At 43.0% G+C, this 13,175-nt stretch overlaps 1 protein-coding gene across 1 annotated transcript in view; it reads left to right on the top strand.

Moving 5' to 3' along the window:
- The window catches only part of LOC133966179 (contactin-associated protein-like 4), a 45,634-nt gene that overhangs the window by 14,329 nt on the left and 18,130 nt on the right, over positions 1–13,175 (top strand). The window contains exons 3-6 of the mRNA XM_062400968.1: positions 2,116–2,309; positions 4,963–5,110; positions 8,268–8,471; positions 12,472–12,647. Coding sequence (XP_062256952.1) covers positions 2,116–2,309; positions 4,963–5,110; positions 8,268–8,471; positions 12,472–12,647 — 722 coding nt within the window. The remainder of the gene's footprint in view (positions 1–2,115; positions 2,310–4,962; positions 5,111–8,267; positions 8,472–12,471; positions 12,648–13,175) is intronic.

Raw genomic sequence — 13,175 nt, 5'->3', positions numbered from 1 at the left:
AGGATATGATTTGGGTGAGATTGGGTTCAGCTTGTCTCCATCTGTGCTGTAGCAACAAGAGTGATTTCCTTCCTTGTTCTTCTCGGTGGAACCGTGGAAACTTCTCCCTCCTGAGAGTAGAAACTGAGGAAAGAGCACCAAAGTGATTTCATATAACTTTTAATATTTTCCCGAGGCTCGTTTCTCAGCCTCTCTGATACCGAGTGACTCACACTGGCAGAGAGCCCAGATTCAAAAGTTCGTTTTAAAAAGGAGACTTATATTTTGAATTTCTAATCTCTGGTTGTCAGCAAAAAAGAAATTGCTGCGACAAAATGGTGACAGTGATTACAGTGTGTGGCTGTACTTATTAATTAGATATGTCCTCGGAGTCAGAAGTGAGCAATAGTCTCAAATTAAACACACATCTCAGCTGCTGTGTTATCTGTGTGAATTATGGTTATAACTCATCCCTATCATAATGATACTTCTATCTTTGTGATGGACAATTACATCAATCTGCAGCGGGGGTGTTCCCAGCTTGTTTCTCCCAGTGCCCAGGACTCAAGATAACAGCAGCCCTGGTAAGCGTCCAGGGGGAGACGGTGGTGATGGTGGTGGTGGTGGTGAAGGGACATGTAAATGCAGAAATGCACCATGGGGGAAATAGTTGGGGATGGGCGTTCAATCTATAGACTGTAAATAAAGATGGACAACATGTTTCTACCATCTCCCACTGGGCTGAAGCCTCAGGACCAAGGTCCCACTGGTACCGACATGGAGGAGGATGGATGCCCCATTGAGTTTTCCTTTAAACTAACCAAAGTTTAATGTATTATAATTGTTTCCTAGAGGTTTAACAAACGTTCTCTTCTTCTTCTTCTTCTTCTTCTTCTTCTTCTTCTTCTTCTTCTTCCTCTTCTTCTTCTTCTTCTTCTTCTTCTTCTGCTTCTTCTCCTCCTCCTCCTCCTCCTCCTCCTCCTCCTCCTCCTCCTTCTTCTTCTTCTTCTTCTTCTTCTTCTTCTTCTTCTTCTTCTTCTTCTTCTGACGGACAATCTGGAGGGGTTCAGTGCTGTGTGGGGGGTGGGACAGGTCCTGTGCTCACTGGAGGACAACCAGTCGCTGGTTTTAAAATTTTAACAGAACGTCTGGTAATTTTATCGTTGGTGTATGATGTGTGTGTGCCTGGAATGTTGGAAAAAAAATTTTGTGGTCCACAAATTTTGAATAATTAAGGATTGATTTTTGACAATGTGACTTAAATAAAGTTATTCAAAAGTCTTCTTCTTCTTCTTCTTCTTCTTCTTCTTCTTCTCCATCGTGCTACACACCATCTTTACTCTACGTTGTGGGAAATGAAAGGATGTAAAGGAGTTAATTCCCTTTCCAGAAGGTAAAGGGTAGAACCACTGGTCTCAGGGTCCAGGGAAAGCACATGAAGTATAGAAGTGCACACGCATGCGTATGAGCTGATGTTCTAGCAGCAAAATGTCCCTCTGGTATGACTCAGCACTTTCACGAGCACACAAACACACACACACCTTGTGGTGTTTTAATTATTTAAAGCGTCTTCAGTTGATGGTCCTCTGCCCTGCTACTCAGATTATATGAAGGTCTGCAATGAACCGGCTACTTTTAATATTGTATAAGACTCGCTGTGTTCAAAAACCAACGCCTCAGCCGCCGCTGCAGCCTGGCTCGGCTCGGCTCGGCTCGGCTCGGCTCAGTGTTATGTGCAGAACGGTCCCTGAGCTACAGATTAAACCCTTTTGACTGCTGCAAATTAAACATCAGAGAAAGACGTTGATGAAGCCTCCTCGCTCGGGGCCGAGGAACCGGGGAGAAGCTCGTGTCTGATGAAAGACGTCAGATAGAGAGATTTGTCTTCTTGTAAGAAGACAAATGAAAAACTCTGTGTGGATTTGTCTGAGAGCTCTTTTGTTCCTGATCCTGCACTGTTGGCTTTTCAAAAGAGTTTAGTGAGATGTTTTAACTTATTCTATTTCCTCCTTTATTAAGAAAAGTGTTCCACAGTTAATAGATCACCGTTCGTCCCCTGTGTTCTCTTAAAGCACCCGACTACAGTTTTAACTCCAGATTAATTCTTCATGTTGTTCCCGTGTTTCTCTGGTCCAGGCGCTGGAGGTTGGTCTCCTCTGACCTCAGACCGGTACCAGTGGCTGGAGGTCGACCTCGGGGGACGCACAGAAATCACCGCTGTCGCCACTCAAGGTCGCTACGGAAGCTCTGATTGGCTGACGGCCTACCTGCTGATGTTCAGTGACACGGGACACAACTGGAAGCAGTATCGACAGGAGGACAACATCTGGGTGAGTTCACACTGAGTCTGTGTTAAAGCCAAACTGTCTTTTCATCGCAGACACTTCCCCTGAACAGTTTGAGCTGGAATTGAACATTTCTAAAAACGTCTCATTGACTCAAGCAATTCTTTTTATAATGTTTTATTGTTTAACCTGGTGGTTCTCTCACCCATCGTGCTGGAGTCAGTCCAGCGTTTCCTCGCACTCACTGCTAAAGACACACAACTCTCCCTATTCCAGTGAAGCTGTGACAAACAGGGAGGTGAGACTCTCGCCTGTGCACCGTGAGGGTTAATCTAATGTCCGCCCGACACAGAACAGAAACCAGCTTCTCACGGCTTAAAAGCTTGTTGATTTCACACTCAGCATAAATCGAGAAAAACCCGCAGCATGTCTCCAAAGTCCCTGTGAAGCTCCACATATTAGTCAGCCTGGTTTATTACGGCTTTCGGGGGAACGGAGTTCACTCCATCACTCACGACCCCCTCCCAGATCTCTCTCCTTTCTTCAGGCTCTCATGCCGGAGTGATGCTTCCTCTCCTTCGCCAGCTTCCATCTCCTCTCCTCACATCTGCTACAAAGGATGAGAACGGGCAGATGGTGTTAGGAGCTTACACTCCTCCAACCAGGGAATATCTGCCTAAGTGTTAATGGAGGTAAAAGGGATTGGAACGACATCACAGGATTCCCTATAGCAAAGGAACACATTCTGCTGAGTGTCATCCTGAAATGCAAATACAGATAGAAACTGACTGAAGCTGTGAAGTCTGAGCTGATGCACGTGGGATTCACCTTCAGTGAGAGTGTTTTAAAACAAGTAATTAGTTTTACAGGTTTTTCTCAATCAGAGTGAAGACCACGGCAATTTCGGCTGAAGAGAAAATAAGTTTTCATCATTTCAGGAGGGACAACTTTGTCTGGGCCTTTTTGTTTTAACTAGTTTAAAACAACACTATGCAACTTTTAAACCTTGAAAGAGCAGCTTCGGACTTTGGAGTTCAGGTCTGAAAACAGCTGTAGTGTTAATTTAAAGACTGTTTGGTTCAGAAGGCAAATGTCGATGCTGCATATTTCAATGTATTTGCCGGAGTTCAGCAGCCGCTTCCTTAGGTTATCAGTGATTTCAATTGAACCAGAACCAATAAATAGATGGATGAATTCATAGTTGCTTAATGCAGCCGTCACACCACATCTCAATTTCCTCTCTCAGTTGTAAGATGTATTTGTCTCATCGATTCCTGTCTCATAACTGTCTTCAGAGCGCTGCTCCTCCTCCGTGAGGTCGTTTATCCTCTGACAGAGGGGCTCAATAAAAGCGATCGGTGGAACAGAGCTCATAAACCACGGCAGCTTCCTCTCTTTGCAATCGAAGTCTCCATTTGAAGGATTTGATAGGTCGACTCAGGTCATATGATCGAAACCCAGGGCGGTGCTGATCTCCTCAGTCCTACGTGGAGCTGCTCTGACAGGCTCAGCTGTTCAAAGGCGTCAGATTAGTGGAACACAGAATTCTACACTTCAGAAGAGGACGTTTTACTGAAATAAATCAAATTACAGCTCAGTGGAAGGTGTCGCTATATAAATATGCAGATGAGTTTGAGAAGTGCCGCTCCTCCGTGCAGCAGCACCAACGTCCTCTCATCTGATCTCATATTCTAACTTTTAAACTCACTACAAATCAAGCAACAGGTGACAAAACTGGACCTTCATCAGATGAAACCCTCAGGAGAGAAGGAGGAAGTTGGTTCCTTCTGTTCTTCATGGCCTGAAGTGGCCATGGATCTGTTTAACCTCCAAAAACCAACCAGTGAAACTCACCAACTTCAATATCAGCCTTTTATTTTCTTTTTTTATCAAGGACCAGATGATCGTCGTTTGATGTTGATGCCAACGTTCTCCTCCTGAGGGACGGCTTATTTTTTTAGCTCATATTTTATTGACGATGTTGCGTCACGGTTAATCTGAATCATCGGACATCAAATTCACCTCTGAATTATTCGTCCTCAACTGTCCTGAAATCCTGCAAATGAACATAAGGTTGAAAGTTTTTTAATATATATTTCAAAGTAAATTATGAAACAGTAGAATACAGTTTGAGGAGCAAAGACAAAAGTTGAGAAGAAGCAGAACAACCTGAAAACTAAATGAATTTTCTCCCTTGAACAAATGTATGTGATTTATAAAGAGAACTGATAAACAGGCTTCAGAGCAAATCCAACATGAAGGTAATATAAATAACTCCAGATAGATTGTTCCTGGATCGCAGAGGTTATAGATGTTATTCTCCGTGGACCGAGTGTTTACCAGAACGTCTAAAACCTATAAAACTCCACCTAGTGCTGCACAAATCTAATTTTCTACCTGATTGAGAAACCGCTCACCGGGAACGAGAACCCACCTCCACCATATTCCTTCATTAAGAGGAAAATCAGACGTCTCACTTCTCACGGGCGCCGAGGGGATTTCAGTTCAGCTCCAATGAACCGACACAGGAACATGTTCTCTGGTTCGGGCCCGAGCTCGACTGCAGGGGGGGGGGGGGGGGGGGGGGGGGGGGTCCACAGGGCGTGTTTGTGTTGTTGTCCTTGTTGTGTCTCACGATGGACAGGTGTGTTCTCCAGGTAACCTGCTACTGCTGCTCGTGTGTGTTTTTATTTCGCAGGCCTTTCCAGGAAACAGTAACGCAGACAGCGTGGTTCAGCACAAGCTCCAGCTTCCTGTCATCGCTCGCTACGTGCGCCTCGTCCCTCTGGACTGGAATCCCAACGGGCGGGTCGGCCTCAGGCTGGAGACGTACGGATGTCCCTACAGTCAGTTCCTCACTTCTCTCATTTAAAGGCATAAACTGAGAAGATGTTTCTGAATTAATGATATGAATCTGAGTGGACTGGTTGTGTTAGTTAACACGTGAGGACAATCTCTAGACTTTGTGTAAAGATGGCATCTCCACTTCCTCCTGCTGAAATGGCTGAATAACCCAGAAACAGGTGATTCTGGTGTGGAGCTGAGGTCCCAGGTCGGCTGTCAATCATGAAGTTTCACTCCCGTTTTACCATCAAAGAACTAGCTGCACGTGCACACAACTTTTCCTGAGACTCACAAAGTGACTTTCAGACATGTGCACTTAACTCATCACCTCTTGTTAGGAATGAGAGACGATGACAGGTGCTGCCTCACTTAGCCACGTAGCATTTAGTCTGTGATCTGTGGCTGCAGCTGCTGTGGAGTTAATGTTGTTTATACATCTTTACCTTTCTGCTGCTTTATTACTCTGCTAAATCTATCTAAAGGTGGTTTTTGATTTATTAATGTTAATATTACTTTATGAATTAACAATTATCAGCTGAAGCACAGGCTGCAAAATAATAGATAAAGGTGTTTATATATAAATTACATGATATATCTATGGTACCTTTAAGATGTTTTAATATTTAACAATATTTAGCACTTCCCTCCCCTCTTTTAAAATGTAATGCAGTTATTTTGAGATAAGAGATAAGATAAGATAAGATAAGATAACCCTTTATGAGTCCAACTTTCTTTCCAACCCTGATGGAAACACATTATATTGACCAATAGGTGATGAGGAGCAGGTCAGACAGAGGCAGCAGATCAGGGCTGAGGAGAGAGGATGTGAGTGAGGAGGAGGCAGGAGAGGATGTGAGTGAGGAGGCAGGAGAGGACACAGGAGAGGATGTGAGTGTGGAGGACACAGGAGAGGATGTGAGTGAGGAGGCAGGAGAGGACACAGGAGAGGATGTGAGTGAGGAGGACACAGGAGAGGACGTGAGTGAGGAGGAGGCAGGAGAGGATGTGAGTGAGGAGGCAGGAGAGGACACAGGAGAGGATGTGAGTGTGGAGGACACAGGAGAGGACATTAGAGAGGACACACCAGCTGTGGCCACGAGAGAAACAGAAAGCTCATCACATGAATTAAGAAGGGACGTGTCAGCGAGGAGTCGACTCAGTGTGAAAAGTGAATGTTCTTTGCTCCCTGACAGAGTTTCCACAGAGTTGTCAAGCAAATGAAGTGAAATAAAAAATAAAAGATAAAATAACTCCACTGCAAAACGATGAAACTGGACGTGTATTAAAATATCTTGTGTATAAAAGGAAACTGTTGTGAGAGAATCTCTTATCTTTGAAGGAGTGAGTTTGGAACAAATGTCTGAGTGTCTTCATGGGTTCGTTTTGATTTAACAGTTCAAAGAAACAGGATTTAATTAGACTCCGAGGACACTGGGAACACTGGTGAAGAAGCAGAGAGAAACTATTAAATTAAAATGTTGGCTTTGTGATGTTTCCCAGCGTCAGACACACACACTGAACGCTCCAGATGACATTTCTCATTTGATGCTTCACCAGCGACGGTGCAGGTGGAACATTTGAGGCGTCGGCACAGAAACACTCACCTTTACAGTAAAGTGTCCTTTTGTTTTGAGTGACAAGAAAGACGCAGTTCACGTCTCGTGTTCAGACACCAGCTCCTCTAGAACGGCTGCATTTAGTTCATGACTCATCTAATTTCATCTGGATTTGGTTCATGCATCTGAACAAACATCTGTTTAACAGTGTTGCATACGTGTTGATGACCAGAATGACAGAGGAAGATAATGGAGATGTGTTGTTCAGTAGATTGCATTGTTTTGTATTAAAGTTAAAAAGGTTTTTCGTGCACCGTCCTAGTTATGGACATAACGTGTGTGTGAGGGTGTGAGTGTGTGTGTGTGTGTGTGTGTGTGAGGGTGTGAGTGTGTGTGGCTGGAAAAAATATTCGGGACAAAGATATTGTCCCAAATTTAAGAGACAGTCTAAAACTTGTATAGATCATAAATGTTTCCCCCAAGATATGTCACATGATAAATGACGTCATGAAGAAGTCAGAAAAGGACATTGCACAAAGTTTAAAAACAAAATGAATTTGTTATCATACTGGAAGAAATAAATCATAATGACATCATGTTGAATTCAGAAAATGTTATAATATGATGTAGTAATGCATTAACTAATAGAAAATAGAGAATCTGAAGCATATTTCGTTGAACCAATCATTCGACCTCATATGGTTTAAATTACATTATCACAATATAGAACGTTTGGCATGCATCAAATCGTTGTTAGATGATATGAAAATAAAGTCAAATTAAATGTCATTCATGCTCAGTAGAGTTGTTTCCTGGTGCAGATAAAGGTTCAGTGTTTGTTTATGAATCAGTCAAACTCGGTGAGACGAATCCTGCATTTTATCCACTTTATTATTTTTGCTGAAGAATCCAGAATGTTTTCAGAATTAGTTTGTTTGTTAAGTTGAAGCTGCAGAGAAATTATTTATGATGGAATCAGTGGGAGCGTTGGATCTCAGTTCTGTGTGAGCAACACGCTGACAGCTCCTCTGGGGGGAGACAGATTAGAGACCAGATTTAAATAGATGTGTTTCCAGAAGAAGCTTAAATTGCGAGAGAGAATAACTTTGCAGAGATTCAAGGACACGGGAGAATCTAAACTTTTTGTGAATTACCTTTTCAACAACCTGCGTGACATTTACCTCACGTGGTTTGAACTGGGCTGGATGTTTCCCTGTGGTGGCAAAGAAACTGGGAATCCTGGGTCTGATTTGAACTTGTCTTCTTACATCTACCAATTAAAACTCACAGCTTCCTCATCATCTTCCCCAAAAACTATTTAAGATGATCTTGTTTGTGAGTCTGTGATTTGTTTAATCAACATATATTCACATATATTCACTTCTTTGTGTGTTTCCTTTGTGCAACAAACCAAACTGACAACAATCTTAAATATTGTGAAGTACAACCTGCCCTGAGGTCACTGAAGCCATTCGTCTTTGTCCATAGAAAATATGAATTTGTGATATAATAAATTAGAAAGTCTACAAATAGTTAAGGATTATTTGACTGTGCCTAATAGGAGTTTATTGTGTGAGTGAAGTGTGTTCTTGTTGTGTTCCAGACTCTGACGTGCTGAGCTTCGATGGCCACAGCAGCCTCCTCTACAAGCTGAGTCCCCGGCCGAGGCAGACGACCAGGCAGAGCATCTCTCTGAAGTTCAAGACCCTGAGGAACTCGGGGACGCTGCTGCGAGCGGCCGGTCGGGGGGAGCTCAGCCTCACGCTGGAGCTGGAGAAGGGGAAGCTTCTGCTCGTCCTGAGGAAAGGTACAAGTCTGAAACACTCAAGTACACAAAAGTCTTTCTGCTCAGAATCCAGTGTTTGTTTTTACAGAAGAAAGTAAATTGGTTTGTTCTGGAGGAAACTTTCCAGCTGAAGCTCAAACTCTTTAAAGTTAAGTGTCTCTTCGGAGATGGAGGAGATTCTGTCACCGAGCCAAACGTTGAGTGTTTGTGATAACGAGCATTTCATTATGTGGTCGCGTGCTGAACAACATCGTTCAATAAGCTGTGAGGCTGTTTGAGTGCTCTCAGCGTTTTATGGGGAAACAACGCTGACCACTAGTTTCTGCTCTTATGTCGGTGCCATCTTCTTCCATGAGGGTCATCTCAGATCAGAGTATCCCACACAGACTCAGTGCTACATGCAGAAGGTGTGAGGTTTTGAAAGATGTGCGTATGTATGTATAAAGGACATTCACTACTAATTTTTTGAATTTGTAAAGAACCTCATTAACCACAATGTGTGTTCTACAAATTTAAACTTGAATTTAAGGAAAAATAACGATTCATGCCTGTAAGAAAAATGAAAGAATCCCATATCGGCCAACATGGATTTCACTGGTAATGTGAAGAAAAGAATTAAATTAACTTTATCTGCACATATTACATATAATGAATAAACCACAGTGTAGAATCCCATTAGCAGTGTATCACTCCAGTGCCTTGCTCTATGGCACTAAAGAGGTCTGTTTGTTGCATTGACCAGATTCAGCAGAATGAATCACCACACAATCCCACGCTGTTTCCCAGGACTCATTCAAACCACTGTTATGAATCCTCAGCTTTATTAAAACATTATCGTCTCCACACACTCGTCACAGTGTCAGTGCAGGTCTGGATTATTCCATGTGAAATGGATCCAGCTCGGATCAGATCACAAGCTCTGTTCCTTCTGGAGGAGATTTGGTTTTAGGTGAATCATAATGAACGTGTTAGAAAGGTAGACGGCAAAGAGCTTAAAGGTTGCACCCTCAATATGTCCAGATATAACATAAACAAGGTAACAGGTGAAGTCCTGAGGTGTAGAGTTACCCTGCTAACGTTCATGTTACTTCCTGTTTAAGCTCATTTCAGGATTAAAGACATAAAAATGATCTTTGCAGCGAGCAGGACTCTGTGTGCATGTGAACCCGTGTTGAGGTCTCCTCTTCCTCGCATGCAGAGTGAAACTGATCTCCTGAGTTCCTCCACGAGCTGAACTCGTGACCTGAGGAGAAGGTCTCACGTTTATCCCACAGGGATCCGGGAGCTGCTGCCCAGTGAAGCTCAGAGTTCCAGTGAGAAGCTGCTGAAATGGAGACGATTGATTTGTGGTCGTATTCAAAGTTCTCAGGCGAAAGGTTCGATTCCAGCAGGAGCCTTCATCCTCGTCACTAGACTGTGAGACAGAGCATCAGAACCTAGAAAACACTGGTTCGGTCTTTTAGTTTTTGGTGTTTTAGTTTTTCTTAATAGAAACTGCAGAGTTTCCCGGTGGGAACCAGATTCTGTGTGGACGATGACTCATTCTGGATCCAGTGGCTCGGCTCAGGCGTCCCAGTGAACGCCGGGCTCCCTGCTGTGCTCAGTACTGCAGGATTGACTTACCCTGTTATTCTGCTCCATCCACAGTGATTTATAGGAAGGTCTCTGGGTAGTGCTCCGTCTGACAGCGTGGTAAATAAACAGCTCAGCCTTCATCCCTGAGGCTGTGAGTCGTGTCATGCAGAGTGAGCTGAGCTTAATGTTTACAGCCCTCAGTCGACTCACTGCAGCCGCACAGACCCGTGTGTTAACATGCGTCCTGTGTGCGACTGTGACCACTCCTGTACAGTCTACATCTATCTACTGATTCCACGATAAAAAACTGTGATCAGATACATGTGAACCGACACTTTCCTCATTCTAATCTCTAACTTCCTGATAAATATGTTGAAGGACTTCCTCTGCCTCTTTAGTTGAACCAGCTCCAAAAGTGACTTGATTCTTCCTCGGGCTGCGACTCACCCTTCCACCAAGTTTAAAGAAAACAGGTTAAGTAGTTTTTGTGTAATCCAGCTGTTAACTGACAAATTAATTTTCAAAGTCTCTCAGAAAAGTGAGCACTTGTTGTGAGCAGGGTCAAAGGTCACGCTCGTGTTGACTGACTCAGCAGCAGACAGATGATGATTAGTGATATTGCCTCGGGGGGGGGGGGGCTCAGGAGCTCAGACTGTACGGAGGGTAAAGGGTTTGAGGGTTTTGGAGCTGAATGAATCTTGAGGAAACTCAAACTGAGAACGAACATCAGTGAAACATTCTGTGATTGTGAAGATCACAAAGAGAAAAGAGTTCTGGAACAAACTGAAGACGTGAAGAGCATTTAAAGAACATCATCATCCCTGTGGTAATGGATCTACTGAGCCAGTAAATGTAATGGGAGCAAACCTGCACCTTAAGAGGTTCAGCGTTCTGCATATCTGTAGAGTAAGAAGTAATCTGTACATTATTACAACTAACTGGTTTTCTAACAAAAGTTGTGGAGTCCTCAGGTAAAACCAGCAAAACTTCTGTTTACTCTTAGAAACCCTTTAAATGTTTCCCTACATTAACTATTTATATAAAATACATATATTTATAGATATATAAGGATGGACGACGCATCTTCACTTCCTCAAAATGTCCAGGAAATAAGGACAGAACATTCTCTTCACTTAACTTGTGGACTTTGTCGTGAACCAGAAACTGAAACAGCAAGAATCATTCATGGCAGAATAGGATGTTGGTTATTGCTAATTTTGAATAATAACAATCAGGGCAAGAAATATAATATGAGTAATACAAATAAAAAAGATAAAAAGGATTTTGCATTTTTAAATGATAGTTTTAATCTGTTGTATCTGCAGCTGAAGGCAGGATGGACTTTCAACTTTATCAGAACTTATCCATAACAAGAAGAAAACTAAAGATCTGTGAAAACAAGTGCATTTTGTTGTGTGTCTCAAAGTTGTGTGACCTTGCCGTGTTTTGTCATATTGATAAACAACCTGGGACCAAAGCACTGAAGCCTGATTCTTTCTAAACGTATTTGGATCCTCAGCGTAACTTCCAGGAAACAGAGTTAGGACGAATCATCGGTCTTATGACTGAACACACTTGACTCTGTCGTCCATCACTGTGCTGATCGATGGTGATTGACCACGCTGCGCTCCGTCCTCCTCTCCGTCCGTCTGTCTCTGGATTGTCCCTCTGCGATGCCAAGAGTCTGTCTGATAGATCAATGATGATAGATGACTGAACACATGTGACTCGTCCTCTGCTCGTCTCTCTCGCTCTCTTTCTCATTCTCTATTTTCATAAGCAGTCAACGTTCTCTCCTGTTAAACTGATTCTGATTCATAATTCATGACTCAGGACGTTTAGCTCCTCGACTGAAACCCTGAGCTTGACACAACGATTGTGGATTTGCTTCTGAGATGTGATTCCCACTAGAAACCTCAAAAAGTACTGAGGTCAGAAACTTAGAAAACACCAGTTGCTGCCAGAAGAGAAAACTGGGATGTGATGTTAACTATGTTCCCACGGAGAAAAGGAGAGAGAGGAGAATGCAGCCATTTCTGTAGTCGTCCAGCCAAGACAACCAGAAGAAAGAAAACACTAAATAGTTCAGCACCTCAGAGTCTCACCCAGACAATATCAGCACAATCTGATGGAGAATTTCAAAGTAAAAGCCGTTTGGAAATCACTGTTTTGAAAGGAGATTGTTATGTCACCAGACAAAGATGATGTTATTGATAAAGATGGCAGAGTTCAGTGAGTTATTGTGTCTCCTACTTGTTAACTAGGCTGGTAACTTTAACAACAAATAGGATTAGCTACACAATTAGATGTCTGGAGCTGTGTGTGGAACAGGAGTCACATTTCTTTCAGTTGCTCCTCATCCCGTCTTCTCTCTGCCTCTCACCTCCTTCCTCCTCCTCCTCCTCCTCCTCCTCCTCCTCCTCCTCCTCCTCCTCTTCTCTTCCAGGCAGCAGCTCGTCTGCAGCCGGTCGGCAGCTGGTGTCTCTGGGCAGCCTGCTGGACGATCAGCACTGGCACCAGGTCAGCGTGGAGCATCACAGCAATCACCTCAACTTCACCGTGGACAAGAGCACCGAGCGGCTGCAGGTTCCTCCAGGACTCGCCCACTGGGACCATGATCAGGTGTGTGTGTGTGTCTGTCCGTGTGTGTGTGTGTGTGTGTGTGTGTGTGTGTGTGTGTGTGTGTGTGTGTGTGTGTGTGTGTGTGTGTGTGTGTGTGTGTGTGCACTGTACTTATATCTTTATGAGGAGCAGTTTAAATATTGATAAGTGTACATGAGGTCCAGGGAAGTTGGATTACTTAAAACTAGCGTTGCATATTTCATAGTTCATTTGAAATATTACAAATAGTTTGGGCAACTATGGTTCAATTGGAATTAATTAAACCTAGAAAGGCATTGAGACCTCATCCCTGTTCCCCTTTAATGATAATAAAAATAATGATAAACTTTATGAATATTGCACTTTTCAGGCTTAAAGACAAAATAATCAATAAACTAAAAAAAGTAAAAAATCCAGAAACCAATGAAACCCATCGTTTAGGAACATGACAAATTATTCCACCACAGAACTTTACTTTGATTATAAAAAGATGAATTGATTTCTATAAATAATCAAACCAAAGTGTGGTTGAATTATCGTCCCTTCTTT

This window comes from Platichthys flesus, chromosome 12 (genome assembly GCF_949316205.1).
Source record: "Platichthys flesus chromosome 12, fPlaFle2.1, whole genome shotgun sequence".
NCBI lineage: Eukaryota > Metazoa > Chordata > Actinopteri > Pleuronectiformes > Pleuronectidae > Platichthys > Platichthys flesus.
The sequence above is the reverse complement of the archived record's forward strand: the minus strand, read 5'-3'. Positions and strand labels throughout refer to the sequence as shown.